General features: G+C 38.8%; 2 protein-coding genes across 3 annotated transcripts; both read left to right on the top strand.

Annotated features, from left to right (window-relative positions):
• Positions 1-535: 535 nt before the first annotated feature.
• LOC111225479 (zinc transporter ZIP8-like) lies at positions 536-10,873 on the top strand. Its single transcript, XM_022750380.1, has 8 exons — positions 536-1,075; positions 1,695-1,857; positions 4,172-4,341; positions 4,469-4,591; positions 5,478-5,648; positions 7,747-7,954; positions 9,126-9,310; positions 10,444-10,873. The coding sequence occupies exons 1-8, from the start codon at positions 851-853 to the stop codon at positions 10,588-10,590; spliced, it is 1,392 nt and encodes a 463-aa protein (XP_022606101.1). The 5' UTR covers positions 536-850; the 3' UTR covers positions 10,591-10,873.
• Positions 10,874-11,874: 1,001 nt separating this feature from the next.
• LOC111225478 (probable N-acetyltransferase CML1) lies at positions 11,875-15,569 on the top strand. Of its 2 annotated transcripts, none has more exons than XM_022750378.1 (3): positions 11,875-11,896; positions 12,003-12,120; positions 14,518-15,569. In XM_022750378.1, the coding sequence occupies exon 3, from the start codon at positions 14,522-14,524 to the stop codon at positions 15,206-15,208; it is 687 nt and encodes a 228-aa protein (XP_022606099.1). In that variant the 5' UTR covers positions 11,875-11,896; positions 12,003-12,120; positions 14,518-14,521; the 3' UTR covers positions 15,209-15,569. The 2 variants fall into 2 exon arrangements, with proteins under 2 accessions (XP_022606099.1, XP_022606098.1); XM_022750377.1 differs by having other exon boundaries at positions 11,876-11,896; positions 14,515-15,569.
• Positions 15,570-15,844: the final 275 nt, after the last annotated feature.

The following is a 15,844-nucleotide window of genomic DNA, read 5'->3' as shown; positions in this document are numbered from 1 at the left end:
GTACAGGAGGATATTTATAATGTGATATTGACACTTTCTGTCCAGTTAATGATCTGAATACAAATAAAACAGCTTTAAATGGACGTTTTAAAGTGGTTTTGTGTTAAATATACATACAGTATATTATTGCACCATACTCACTGTGTGGTGTTTTGCAACTCTTTACCCTGCACTGACCAGCAGCTGCCACTAGGCGACGACAGGGACCTTTAAACAACCACATGTACAAGTGTTTATGATTTTTTTTTTTTTTCACTTTCAGCTGTTTCACAAATGAACTGAAGGCGGCACAGCTGTAAACTGAGTCTCTCTGCGTTCAACATCCTGCATGCTTTAACTCTGTCACCCCCTTACACACACACACACACACACACACACACACACACACACACCAAGGAGTGTGTGTGTGTGTGTGTGTTTGTGTGTGAGTGAGAGAGAAAGTCAGCCACAAAAGAAAGCATTGAATCGGTGAGTGCACGCGGTCGGTCACCTCCATTTTTTTTTCTCTCTCTCTCTCTCTCTTTGCCTTCATGTGTGTTGCAGTCTGATCTTTGAACCTGGTCAACAGCAGACAGTCCTGGTGGATCAGTCAGACCACCTCAGGACTGCAGGACCGCGACTCCCAAAACCAGCTCCACCAGAGAGGACAACACCAACCAAAACCAAAACCCCCGATTCCTTCCCCCGACACTGACATGGACCTGATTCTGGACCTCCAACAAACTCCCCGGGAATCCTGATCTCATGATCTTCCTCTAAAATGTTTCCAGAGTAACTGAAGTAGTCAGATTTTTATTTTACTTTTTATTTTTTATTTTTTATTTTTTTTAACTAACACTCAAAACTAGAGATGTTTAACTTAAGATGCTTTTTAACGTGCCTTTTGGCTTTTATTACAACATCCCAGAGTTTACACGTGACTGACGGGGATGGACAGAGATTTCTGGAGAATATTTTACACTTTTATGGGGAAAATTCATCAATTTCAACGGGGAATCTGGAAGATTTACTGCTGTTAATCTCAGCCAGAAGGTCTCACTCAGTAACTGAAGAAAATCCACTGGCAAACCAAGAGGTGAGCAGATTAATACTCACATTTATTGCTGTTTCTATTGTTTAAACCTCTTATTAAAGATTAATAAACTACAGAAATGGAATGTGCTCATAATTAATTTATTATAGGGTGTAACTGCTATGCCCAAATTGTAAGGTTTGTTTATGACAAGATTAAACAAAGTCATAAATTAAATTAATCGCTTATTTAATTGTTTAATATGAACTTTTTTTTGGTAATGCTTGAGACATTTTCTAGTATTACATCTAACTGGTTTATTTTTTGACCAAATACATGATCATTAATGAATGTTCGATGTAAATAGATGTAATTAATGCATTTCAAGAGTCAATAACGCGCTCAATATGTTGAAAAGCATTTTTATCTTGGATTAAACTTCATAATAACATTAAACTAACATGTATACACATGAGTATACATGTTTTCTGCTTCATGGTATATTTAAATAGCATATTTCATACAAAAAGATGCAATACAATGCACAGAAGCTGAAAAACACATAAAAGAAGGCAAAAATAAGAAATAGGAACGTTAAATACGTAGCAGGAAGAGATTTAGAGACAGAAGAGAGACTTAAAAACTATTCAAAGATGTCTGATAACGTCTCCCTGCCCTCCAGTGTCCCTCAGCAGAGCAGATCTTGTCCCACTTCGGGTTCAGTAATGTCAGTCAGCTGACTGTGGGACATCTGGGGAGGATCTGTCCCGCTGTGTTGACCCAGGTGCTGCTGCCCTCCTGCCCCTACACCACCCCCAAGACTGTGCCGCCTCTCGACTACACTGGTGAGTTGCTTCATCACAACTGCTGCAGGCCTCCCCGTTTATTTGTCAAGACCCCCGCAACTCAAATAATTCCCAGTTCACAGGGGTTTGTTTCCTTGAATTTGGCCCGGCAGTGTTTTAGAGTTGTTGTATAAAATCAACAGATTAGTCAAATTTCACAAGGGGGTTGAAGAAGAATGTTTTATTTTAGTTTATTTATGCCGACACATTCACTGTTTTATCCCACCTTGGCATCAGAGAGACATCATTGATAAACTCTTCTAGTCAAATAGAAAATAAACATCTTTAAAATTAAGCTGATTAGTCACAGGATATGAGATGACACACTGACAGCAGAGGCTTAAAGCACATTCTGATAAAACAGGAGCTCACTGTGAGCTCAGCCTCTGTTCTCTAACCATGTTTAACCCTCTGAGGTCGAGGTATGTCGTTAACATCTGTAAACTCTCCCCTTTCCGTTTCATATTCTTGCGAGATTGTATCTGACTCACAGCCGGAGCTACAAGGCCTCGAAGCAGGCGAGTAGAGTGATAGACAACACTTTGTATTTTAGGTTTTTTTTTTTCATACACTTATCTACGATTTTACTCACATGTTGCAGTATTTTTATGAACCTAAGACTTTGGTAAACCAATTTCAAGCACCAAAACAATTCATCCACATTAGTAAAGGTTTGTTTTCACAAGAGATTTGAAGAATTAAAAAAAAAACTGGGCTTAGATCTTTCAGCATTTGGGCTAAATTATAATATATGTAATATTAGTAAAGAGGGTCTAAAAGAGGCTTCGTTATAGAAAGAGCTGATAAATGTGATATAAAACACTTGGGTATCATCTTACATGCGAGTATCTTAAGAAATAATGTAGAAATTGAGAAAATACCCTTAAATTTAACTCAATATAATCATCATTTTAAGATGCCTCAGTTACTGGTTATCTGCTTTATTATCAGTCCCTCAATCATTGTCTGACTGACAAGAGTTTCTATTATTTTGTGCATTATATCACTAAGGGTAGATAACGGAAACACCTCTCTCTGTAGCTACACCACAAACTACATCTTCCGAAATGAGCCGAAAGTTGAATCAACTCTTCTCTGAAACAGTTTCAACACAGACGAAGCATTTTAACCTTTGCAAAGGGAGGACTGCGTTAGTTTTTTAGTTTTTTTTTTTACGTTCAGTTCAGCAGGAAACCAGGCCTATAGAAACACTGTTCATGAGGTTAGTCGAGTCAAATTCTGAGTCAGTCTTCATCATCTCACTCCTCGCTGTCCTGGCTTGACTCACAGAGCCGCTGACCTCTCAGATTCACCGTCAAACACTCCTCCTTGGTGCTGTTGACACAGTTACAGCCAACTGTGACTGTTGTTCACTCTCATGTCCGCGGTGCATGCTGTTTCCTCCTCTGGCCTTCTGAACACAATTTCTCCTCTGCAAATAAATAGCGTTGTGTTTTTTGTTGTCGTCTGACAAAAAAATGTCTGGGATGAGCTTTTGAAGACGTGACTTTGCTCAATTAACGGCAGAAAAACAAACACGAGCCGTGACTTCACGTGGTTGTAGATACATTTAGTGATATCGTATTTTAAAGAGGTGCAATTGTTCCCGACTTTTAGTTTCTGCCACACAGGAAAAGTAATGTGTATTAGCCACTAGCAACACATGCTTGGCCCCATGCTAATGCTAGCTGCGAGCTACTATAATGGAGATAAATTATATACAGTAGTAGTTCAGTCATGTATATATATATATATATATATGTATATGCATATACTTTTCTACAAGTATTTAACAGGGTTTTTCCAGTATTTTCAGACACAGCCACAGCTGTCTGAGCTGGGTTTTCTTGCCCTGAGTCGAGCCTCTCAGGCTGTAGTTACTTTTAGCTTGTGCACCAACCCCCAGCTCCTCTGTTGTTAGCTCCACGGTTGGGCTTAGGGTCAGCTAACCTTGGGAACAGAGGTGGGATTTTAAATGTTGTCTGAGAGGAAGTCCTGCCTCCGAGACTCAGCTCAGGGCAGAAAAAGTCTAAGGCTCTTCCCTTCAGTCCTCTGCAGTGATTTATCATATGTTTGATTTATAGAAATAAAAAAAAATCCTCTGGTGCACTGGAAGTGACATGTTTTACAGTTTTACAGCAGTTTGTTTGTAATAAACGACAAATACAAACAGGAACTTAAACCACATCAACAGAAAATCCAAGAAAGATGGTGGATTGATGTCACCAAACTCAGAAAAACAAGAGCCTCTAGGACTCTGATGGTGACTGATGATAGAAGAATAATAGCTGTTTCTTCCTCTCTTTCCTGACAGTGTGGGGTTACGGGTTTCTGGCCGTCACTGTGATCAACCTCGCGTCTCTGCTCGGCCTCCTGCTGATACCCTTCACCAAAAAATCCTACTTCCCCAAAGTGCTGACCTACTTCATCGGCCTGGCCATCGGGACTCTCTTCTCCAATGCTGTACTTCAGCTCATACCAGAGGTGTGTAAGAGACGGAGACTAAGTTAGATGAAGCCAATCATCAGGAAAGTCATTTTGAATTGAAAAAAGATGTTTTATTTTAAAATAAACAAAAGATAAATGCTAATATTCTTCTGTTAATCCACAGGCTCTGGGGTTTGATCCCAAAGCAGATAACTACGTGGCAAATGCAGTTGGAATATTCGGTGGGTTTTACCTGCTTTTCTTCGTGGAGAAGGTCCTGAAAATGGCTCTCAGGGTGGAGCATGATGTAAGTTAACAGAGCAGTGTGATTATTAGGTGAAAAACTTATTTTATTACAAAGTCATTTATCATCTTATCATGTTTCAGTTGTAAATCTGCCAGCGAATAGCTCTGGTTTATTGGCCAATCTAGCTTCTAATTGCTGACTACCATGAGGACATCAAACGTCATCTTAGTCATGTTACAGTCATTTTTGCAACATCAAGGTTGCTGGTGTCAAGTATTGACCTTATTGACCTTCTCCAGGTAGAAAAATGAATCTGGCCCATACTGGGGCCACATGTTTGTTCTGGCCCAGTGTACACCACGGTTCCACGGTCCGAATCTGGCCCATATACAGCCTGATTGTTAGATGCTGCTTCCACATCTGGACCAATTGTGGCGCACACACAGAAAATCTTGCAGCTGTCAGACAACACCGGAGGATTAAAGCCAGAATCTGCCCTCATGTGGAAGTATATGGGCCGGACTTGGGGCGGAGGACCCGGGTGTATGTTGGGCCAGAAGTTTCATTTTGCTATGTGGGTCAGTAAATACAAGATGCATGTGATTACATAGAATCCTAACATTGTTAAATATGAAGAATGAAGCTCAGCTTTCAATAACCCCTTGTAAAACTGCAACTTTTCATTTTTACACCACTGAAATATAACATGTTCATAGTGTCGTCCCTGCAGCAGAAACACTAGTAATAAGAAATAAATAAACTATGTGATGAAGAAGTAACAGAAAAAGCCAAATTTGCTAAGCAGAGATATAATGAGGATGAGGATGGTGTAGTGATCCTGAAGCTTCTGGTATGGAGGTTGAGGAAGCAACAGGTTGAGGGATTTAGACCCTGATTCATTAATTTTATTGTTTGTTTATTGTTCCCATGTCTGTCGTCTCCTCAGCATGGCCACAGCCACTTCACTCCTGCAGAGCCGCCTCAGGAAAACTCCCTTCACAACGGAGACATCATGGAGAAGAAGGACTCCATCATCTTGACCAGCATCAGCACCGTCTCCATAGACAAGAGAAGCCCGAGCCCAGACCTTCCGCACGCAAACGTGACACTTTCCCAGGTACCAAACGCGCTCCTGTTATCTATAACGCTATTATCTATAATAGAATAGAATAGAGTGGTACCTGTTGGGAAATGATCAACTGTGTCTGTGCACATGTCACATTAACCTACACAGCCGTTGCAACCTTGTACTCGCTGATCTTTTATCTAATGAGTAGCTCAGCGTGGAGAGATAAGCTTGTAAAAACAGTGAGTCTTCCCTGAAATCTTATCTGAAGTAACTGTGTGCTTGATAGAGATTTGCTGTCCACCACAGTCCTCTATCACAGACACACTCGAAAGGAATCCATCAAGGGTTATTATTGGATTGAGTGTCAATTAAAATCTTAATCAGTCATTAGGGTGTGAGTTTCACAGTCATACATAAAAAAAAAAAAATAAAAAAAATCTCCATAGAAGATGAAACAACAAAAACAGTGGTGGTGTTTTGACGTCTTTAGTTTTTCCGCCGCTCTGAGATTCAGTTTTTGCTCCTTTATTGAGCCGTTATCGGTGACGCAGGCCGATTAGAGCCGCTGTTAATGTTTAACGCTGAAATCTCTTGTGTCATATGGAGGAGTCTGGCTTTCTGAAGGGATCAAAAATACTAAACAAACAGACGTGAAGCCGGCGCTGACGGCCTCGGATCCCTCCTCTGCCGCTAAAAGCTGGGATTGTCCGAGTCGAGCACAAAGGCTCCTTGTTTGGCCGCGGCTGAGAGAAGGGGCGTGTTGTCACCGCAGAGTATCTTCAACCAAATCGCCAAGGCTCTGTTTATGTCCACCCTGTTCTCTGGTTCCCCATTAACAAACACTCGTGCCATTATATTCGTAATTTAAGAGTTCTGTTGCAAACGCAGCACATTTCCCGTTTAGGGAATATATTTCCTGTACTGTCTTTTACATTTTGATGGCCCCAAGATTTGTTGTTTTACCTCACACGTCTTTGTTTTTAGCCGTGGCTCTTCGGATGGTCGGTGTTGTGGAGACATTCACAGGATGAATCCTCCTGACTCTGTGTGAAATGTCTCAACAGCTACTGGACCGAGTGCCACTAAACCTAGTGCAGACATTCATCTGCACCACAGGATGGTCTGTAATAACTTTAAAAAGAAAAACTAGTATGTAAACTGATGACATTCTCTCAGCCTCAGTAGCGCCAGAATGATAAATCGCCAAGCTAGATTTGAAATCATTTCGAAACAGTGTCACCGTTACAAAGTTTCTCCTCCAGAGAAAACTGACAAGTTCATTTTTTAGCTGCCAAATGATCCACTAAGTAAATATCACAACCACAATCCTTAACAAACAACAACCCCTACATTTAAGAGATTGTTGTTGCTAACAGTATCAGCCTCAGAGATCCAGTATTTATCAGGATATAATCCTCAGTTTTAGCTTGTGTTTAGTGATATTTATGTGAACATGCTAAACATCAGCTGATGTTAGCCTTTAGCTCAAAGCACTGCAGTGCCCAGGCAGATGGCTGCTAGCATGGCTGTAGGCTTGAAACCTATTTCTGAATTGTGACTGAACAATATGCAAAAACAATAATAATCAGATTGTGACATGAGTTACAATTCCAGTTGGAGTCATCATTTTTATTTTTCAGTTTCATTTAAAAAATAATAATTTAAAAATAATGATGATGTGATTTTAGTTTGGGACTTGTACTTAACAAACATGATCCTTTATGTCTGGAGAGTTTGTGGTTAATTTATGGTCTGTTGTGACACATTTTACCTTTATCAAAAAAAAATGGCATATTTCACTTTGTCATATTGAGATTCTGATAATATTTAGATGAATTGTTCAGCCCTGTTCTGAGTGCAGTGAGAATAGCTTTGTCACTGCAGTTCAGATTCAACACGAGGAGTGTTTAAGCAGTCAGATCTGTTGCTCTCTTGTTTGTAATATTGATAAGATTAATGTGTTAACAAAGTATTGATCAGGTGCAAAATGTTCAACTTTGTCCTTCGTATTCTGGATGATTTGAACTTTGGGTTTTAAACACAGAGGTATCGTTGTGTGTTATCTTTGTGACTCACATGTCATTATTTACATACGACTCTTCTTCAGTGAAATCACGCTCCTTTAACCCGTCTCGTCACTCCTCAGAGCGCCAAGGGGTCAGGCGTGATGTGCCACTGGCTGCGTGGGCAGCACATCACCAGCATCAAGACGGTGGCGTGGATGATAACGCTGAGCGACGCGCTGCACAACTTCATCGACGGCCTGGCTATCGGTGCGTCGTTCACCGTGTCAGTACTGACAGGGTTCAGCACTTCAACTGCTATCGTGTGTGAAGAGTTTCCCCATGAGCTGGGTTAGTAGTCATCAGCATTTAACCTCCTCAATACAAGCACACGCTGTGCAGCCAAACATTGTGTAAACCCACAGAACTTTACTTTAAGTTTTTTGGGAGATCCCAAAGTTACAAAAGAGACCAGATATGTCAGGTTGAATGTTGTGACATTCAGGATTTTTTCCATTTGATGGCACGGTGCAGTGAAGAGCTGGAGTGAGCTGAAACAAAACAAACATCTCTGATATTGTGGAATAAGATGATTCCTCCATCCCTACAGCTGCTGGAAGAGAAATCAAAGGGTGAAATTGGCTTTAAAGGGGTTAAAAGCAGATTATATATTCTCACTCAAACTAAAAACGCCTTTAAGAATCAATGATCTTTATCGGCCTCTGCTGACAGGCTGCAGAATTGCACCAAAAATGTGTCTTTTCCAAGACTCTGTCCTCGCCTCTGTGTCTTCAAAATGAAAATGCATGGATTGTCTAGTTACTTTAGAGGCAAGACAGAGATGTATTGTATTAAAGAGAAGAAGGATAATGTTTATTGGTGAAACTGCTTCAGCTTTTATGCTCCGAGCTGCTGGAACATGCTGTTTAATCATATCTTTTAAATCTAAACTGAAAACTCTGGTTTGCTGCTCTTAATTTACCATTTTATTTTACTTTTATTCCTTATTTGTTATTTTTTAATCACATTTTATTCCTACTTTTTAATAGTTTTATATTTAACACCTTTTTACTGATCATTGGGGTCTTAATTATTTTATTTTCTTAATGGTTTTTTAATTAATGCATATCATTTATGAGTTTTAAATGTTTTATCTTTGCACTATCCACATAGTTTTGTGGTTGCAGCTTCCTTGATAAGTCATGCTCAGTGCAGCACATTGTGCTTCCACCTGGAATCAAATGTGCTGTATAAATAAAGTTTTGCTTCTTTGTCACACAAAGAGTGGAATCATAATGCAGCGGGAGTGAGCGGGTGTTGTTGGGAGCTTCATTAAACTTCAGTGGGTAGTAATTCTGTAAAGTCCTATCAAACCCTTAATCGTTATTACACCAACAGTTACTTTATATCATCACTAGCTGAGTACAGGAGAGAAAAACACGAACATGATGCTTCTGACACCATGTTCAAACGGCCTGTTCCTCTTCACTGTATCAGTGTTGTGTTTTCCTTCTCTGTGCAGGCGACTTCGTGATCCTCCTGAACGCAGGTATGAGCATCCCTCAAGCCATTTTCTTCAACCTGCTGTCGGCGGTGTCGTGTTACATCGGCCTCGTGTTTGGAATCCTGCTCGGGAGCAACGTTGCCCCCAATGCAATCTTTGCCATCGCAGGAGGAATGTTCCTGTATATTGCACTGGCAGACATGGTGAGTTAGATTACACTGTCGGAGGATACTGGAAAAAAAGAAATCCAACATTTTTTTGTCTGAAAATGTTTGTGTCTGTGTCTGTACTTTTTATAATAACCCCATAATCCCATGAAAAGACCAGAGTTTCTAAACTTCTCCACTCTGTCTATTTAAAGAGGCTAGCAGCCATATTTTAATACCAATGTATAAAATGATATAAAAACAATCCAACAATAACTGACTTTAAGTAATTCCTTAATTATAAGACTAATGAGGAGAAATCATTATAAATGAAAATTTTAAGGAATCCTTAAGGGTGTTTTGTGCAACTGTTTTTATTTTAAGGAAACCTTAACTCAGGCTTAATTTGAGGTGTTTTGTGCAACATTTGTGGCCAGAAACATTCCTCATTAATTTTGCTCTTTATCTGCCGAGTTTTTTCCTATCACATTCACCATATAGTAAATGGTGATAATACAGTTTGTCAGTGATGTGTTTACAGCCTGTTGTGCTGCCCTCAAGTGGCCAAAAAAATAAATTAATACTGGTTTAAAATTAATCAAAAATATACAGTAATTAAAAAAAGTTCAGAAATGTTCTGAAATAAAACATTTCTCAAACAGGAGTAAATTTAAAATGATACAAAGATCCCATCATCAATCATTTCGTATTTCTATGAGCTGAGAGTATTTTAAGCAGTTGCTTTATTTGATTAATTTTAGAGATGATAAATATGCTAGAAAACAAGCCTAATTTTAAGGAGGAGAAAAATGTTATTAATTAATTCACAACCTTAAAGTTTTATATTGTGAGTGAGGGGACGTACAAAGGAGTGAGCTGTAGCAGACTGTGCATACACAGGGATCAGCTGACAATATGAAAAACACGAGTCTTATCCTTTTTGTTACGGCTCTTTTTTTATTCCCATCTGGCCAATCTGTATATTTTCTAAAATGCAAAAGTAATGATGACTTGTTTCATTGCACTGGAACAATGTAAAACTCGTAGCCACACAAACTAACCCATTGACACTTGCTGTTTGTGTGTTATTACTTCCCACTATGTGGCGTGTTGGACAATCAGACCAGTGTATATTGTGTGTTAAAGGATTGTGTATGAGAGAGATATCTGATTATCATTGTTAATCACAGTTTCCAGAGATGGACAGCATCGCACGAGAACAGAAAAGAACCTCCGACAAGATCATCTTCTTCCTGATCCAGAACGCGGGGCTGCTGACCGGGTTCATCATCATACTGCTGATCACCATGTTTGCAGGGGAGATCAATCTGGGTTAGAAGGGGAGGAAAACACAAACTGGAAATAAATATAGTTAATGAGCTGCTTCCATTTCTGCTCTCAGCTCACTCGGCTGGGCAGGAAAGTGAATGTAAAGTGAATGTTTTGTACAAACAAAACTAAATGTTTAAAGGAAAAATTATGTTTTCTTTTTATGTTTTGACTATCAGTTTAGTGGAACATTTATTCCATAAAAAGGGAAAATCTTTACAATCATTTGATGTATTAAATCTAGACAAATTTGTTTTAAGGAGACAATAAATTATTTTTTCAGTCTTCATATATTGTGGAATATCTCACATTTATTATACCTCAGAGTCGCTGCATTGTGAAGTAACACATGTTCTGTTATTGTGACAACAGTCATTGTTCTGGCTGTTATGGCAGCAGAGTTTGACCTGTGTGTTTTGTGACCTCTTTGACCTTCACTGACTATTTTTCAAGGTTGTATAGCTGGAGTTTTTTGTTTGTATGTTTTACAAAATCTGTTTCAAATTTTAGACACTCAAAAAAATGTTAAGGTTTCGATGACACCTGTGGGAATGATGCATCTCATTGTTTGCGCTCTTGTAGGTCGAAATACAACATTAATGATATTAATATTGATTTTTCCAAGTCATATACAAAAGAAGAATCAACATACACAAACACACACACCCAAGAGGCTACAATGAACTTTCAAAATATAAAATAATCAACCATAGGGAATACAAAAAAGAAAAAACAACAACTATTCCACAGAAAAATTGAATATAAAGGATTTTGCAAAATTATGTTTATGTTTAATTTATATTTATTTAGACAAGTCCTTTTTTGGATGGATGATAATGGATGGAATGTATACGTTTACTTTTTCTGATCTCTAAAAATATTCAAATAAAACAAGGGCTCACAAACCAAAAAGTACTGATCCAACAAAACAATAAAAGATAAATAAACAACTGGCTATATAATTAAATACTGTCTTGTTTCTATATGGTAACAACAAAATAATTAACTCTCAAATTAATAGTACATACACAGTTACACCATAATAAGTAAAATAATGTCTTTGACGAATATTTAGTTTTTAATATTTAGTGACGTATCTACATTTAATGTAGAAACAACTTTATGCAGACACTTAGTCAGCCAATCAACAGGAAGTGGCTTAAGATGCATTCCGGTCACACCGTACAGCCCGTAATTATCTACATCCATTGGTAAATTACCAGCAGCCGAGTGGCAAAAACACGTAACACTTCACATCTTCCTCCTAGTTGTAACTTTGACTCACGTATATCGAGAACTGTTGACAGGCACTTGGTGAGATCATAAGTTTTAACAAACCTGTGTTACATATAATGAAGTCCCCAGGCGGAACTGATTTGTCTTTTCTTTTTCCCCTTCTCTCGACTTTCCCTGAACGCAGCATGTCCGAGCTGATGAGTAAGTCGCAGACAAACGAAATGAGCATGATTTTGAGTTTCTGGTAACTTTGCTGCTCTCTTCACATTCCGACTCCACCTTGAATCGTCGAGACAAAACAGGTAAGTCGTGTTTATTTCGCCTTTTTTTTTTTTTTAGTCCTACAGGAATCTCAGAGAGATTTTGGACTTCAATCGGCAGCTTTGTGATGCTAACACTGATGCTAGCTGCTGTTAGCTAATCAGTGGAATTAAAGTCTTGTCCGTTTATATTTTTCTCACAGGAGACACGTCTTTTATGGTCTGAACATTGGTTTGTTTAATGCTTGATGTTTACTTGCACTAGTTGGTCAAACGGCTAACAAATTACGGATTACTAACGTTGCCTGGTTTACCGTAAAAATCGTAAAAACTGACTCATGTGACTTACCTTGTCGGTTTGAGGGTCACTGTGGCCAGAGGTGAACTTCTCTTTCATTATTTAACTTAAGCCTGCGAGGATGGAAAGATTAATCTTTACTGCAGTGGAGGAAGTAAAAGCACTGCATTTCTTCTTTGAAATAAAAGTACTCCTGTAATGTGAACTGATATATCACAATAAACTACAATATTAATACAGGTGCATCAGTGTGGAAGCAGCATTTTCCTGTTGTGCCCTCTCCAATGATAAATCTGATACACTAATGTGTTTTCTAATTTATTTTATGTTTGTGTGCGTGTGAAATATTGAATGCCATTCAAATGTAACTATGTGAGACGTTCAGAGAGGAAATGTCTCTTTTTAGGGAACTGCATACAAAAAAATGTCACATGCCAAAAAGGTTGTATTGCGTTGCCTTTTATTAGTTCATTATGTGTTTTTAATATAGAATTTAGGTCTGAACAGTGACTACTAACTAAAGCTGTTAAATAAATATATTTTGGAGTTTAAAAAGTACAATGTTTTGCTCTGAATTGTTGTGGAGTAGAATTATCAAGTAACATAAAATGGAAATACTCAAGTACAAGTGCCTTAAGTTTAAATTGTAATCATACTCATAAAGTAACATACATTATGTAAAAGGAAAGTAAGCAGTATACTATCCGTGTTTTACAGTCCACTTACCCTACTTACAATTACACACTTTGAACTGTAGCAATACTTGTTTTACAGCAGACATTTTGACTTGTCATAGAAAGAAAAACGCAGGTATTAATAATAACATTAACAATGGCTCTCTTCTATTCAAGATGTCCCAACAATTCATGACGTTGTGACAGTGAGTCAGCATAAACAATAACAGGAACCAGAACCAGAAGCAGCTGAGGAGAATTAGTCATCATCCATTTTTATATTTTACTGATAAATCTGTGATCAGCTGCGATCAGATGATTTATCATCCTGGTGCTTCTCAGCAGATGAGCTAATTTTATGATTTGCATGTAAAATCACTGTCTGCAAAGTCAATGCGAACACTGCAGCTGTCAGATTAATGGATTCAATGTACACTGTTTCCAACTGAAATGCAGTGAAGTGAATCTCTATGAACTGGATCGTGAAAGTGTTGAAAGATATGTCTTTAAAACAGTGTCACCTGAGTAGTGACAAGTTTATTTATCACCAGTCTGGATGTTAAAAAATTTAAGTGAACCTTCCTGTATCAGACTACAATAAAAGTATTTGAATAATTTTAACTTAAATGGGGTATATGCCCACAAATGGTTAATATCTTTACTTAATAGAATACTTAGACAGACTGTGATTATTAGTTGATTATCTGTTGAATTAATTAATTTCTATTAGTTTTTACTGTTGTGTCATACTTTTAAAATGGTCTCTCCCACATGGGATTACATTACATACAATAATGTGAAATACTTCCTGTGACTGACATTTATTTTCCAAATGAAAAATAAATTATCAAAGCATTTTTTTCTTAATGACCTCACATTGTCAAACAGTCACATCCACAAGAAAGTGATATTTGTTAGTTTAACTGAACAACCTCTTTCTGGTGTTACAATAGAAAACAACGTGCATTTCATTTCCTACGTCATTTAACTCGCATAACTGACAAAGCCGATCTTTCAGTACCAACATGAGGTCCCATTTCCAAATGTAATGGTAAGATACCACATCTCAGTTGGCCACTCAGAGATCGTTACTTTCTAAGCAGATTAAATTTCAATCTAATTTTCAGTACTGAACTAATTTTGTCTTATTCCAAGTCTCATCAGTCCGTTCTTCTTTAAACAACTCAAAAACAAAATCTTTAATCAAACCAATTTTAGCTCGTTCTTTCAAAGATCCTCACACCCTGCTCTAGAAGTAGTGTGCATACTCTGCCTCTGTTAACAGATCAATTAGCAGACTGATTATTTAAATGTGAGTACAGTTTAGAGACGTAGGGACAGGCTTTAGGACACTGTGATGCTGAAAAGAAACAAGACAAAAGGACAAAGGAATGATTATATGATTGCTAACCTACTGACCTGGCCATTTCCTCTCACATTTTATCCTCCTGTGTAATTGTAAAGCAGAGCCATGGCTAATATTCAGATCCGGAAATTTCGGGATGACGACGCCGAGGCAGTGAAGGAGATCTTCACCCTGGGGATGAGCGAGCACGTGCCTTCGTCCTTCATGCACCTTCTGAAACAGCCGCTGACCCAGATGGTGCTCATGTGCATGTTCTGCGCTCTCATGACCAGCTCCAAGTCCTTCCTGCTTCCCATCCTGGCCGTCACCCTGTCCCTGGCCGGAGCCCGGCAGTTTGTCGTCTACATGTTCAACAGATACATCGAGACCTCCCTGAGGAAGGACCTCAACGACATCAGTGAGACCTACCTGAAGCAGAAGGACTCGTGTTTTTGGGTGGCTGAAAGCGACGGCCGGGTGGTCGGCACGGTGGCGTGCCTCCCTGCTGAGAATGCGCCTGAGTGCTTGGAGCTGAAACGCATGTCTGTGTGCCGCAGTCACCGCGGGATGGGCATCGCTAAGGCTCTGTGTCGGACAGTGGGTGATTTTACTCGTGACAGGGGTTACGCAGCAGTCGTCCTGTACACGTCTGTGGTGCAGACAGATGCTCAGAAGCTGTATGAGCACATGGGCTACGAGAAGATAAGAGAGTTTGTTGTTCCTGAGGTTCCTGCCAAAATCATGAACTTCACTCTGTTTGAGTACAGACTGGATTTACACAGAGACGGGAAAAGGGGATTGAAACTGACATAAAGACTTTGTGAGATTCCATGGCAACTGTATCTTCCATTCATTCAGTTTAAGTTTTCCCAGCATGCATTGCACTTGCGGCAACTAAACACTCAGGACGACACAGTGCCCACATGAGGAACTGTTTTTTCCACACACTTGCAGTACAAGGTCAGGCTTGTTTTCTCTTGTTACACATACACAAATATTCATTATTGTTTTCGGAACGTGTCTTTAAAATATAACATGTAATATTAGTTTAGGAAAGTCTGCGATGTCCATGGTTTCTGTTGATTGAGCTTCTTGAAAGTCCTTTGATTATTTCAGTTTGTGAAAAATTCCATTAGTTTTTACATGATGCTTCAAATAAAATCATAAGTCTCAAGTTGCTCCTATAATTTGTAACATTCATTATTTTCTTTGGAGGACAATTAGGGATGCACGGGTCCCGTTATCGGCTCTGATACTGGTCTTATTAAAGGGAAACTCCACAGATTTTACACATCAAAGTTGTCTTAAGAAATACTACTACATGTGTCTCCAGGAGGAGATGCGTGAAATCTGATAAATGTGATGAGACTTGAAGTAGCTCAAGGCTACATTAACCACTACTAGCATAACAAACCAAATCTCTAACCGAACATTCTTTGATTGAGTTGC

The sequence above is a fragment of the Seriola dumerili genome, unplaced genomic scaffold, assembly GCF_002260705.1.
Source record: "Seriola dumerili isolate Sdu_G_001 unplaced genomic scaffold, Sdu_1.0 BDQW01000149.1, whole genome shotgun sequence".
In the NCBI taxonomy this organism is placed as follows: domain Eukaryota; kingdom Metazoa; phylum Chordata; class Actinopteri; order Carangiformes; family Carangidae; genus Seriola; species Seriola dumerili.
This window is presented reverse-complemented; position numbering and strand designations above follow the sequence as displayed.

What these genes read in the sequence shown, in the direction of transcription:
- LOC111225479 (XM_022750380.1), top strand. Translation starts at nt 851, where the DNA reads ATGTTTAACTTAAGATGCTTTTTAACGTGCCTTTTGGCTTTTATTACA. An exon ending in AGAGTTTCCCCATGAGCTGG is followed by an intron (nt 7,955 to 9,125) that starts GTTAGTAGTCAT and finishes TTCTCTGTGCAG; the next exon opens with GCGACTTCGTGATCCTCCTG. An exon ending in ATATTGCACTGGCAGACATG is followed by an intron (nt 9,311 to 10,443) that starts GTGAGTTAGATT and finishes TGTTAATCACAG; the next exon opens with TTTCCAGAGATGGACAGCAT.
- LOC111225478 (XM_022750378.1), top strand. Translation starts at nt 14,522, where the DNA reads ATGGCTAATATTCAGATCCGGAAATTTCGGGATGACGACGCCGAGGCA.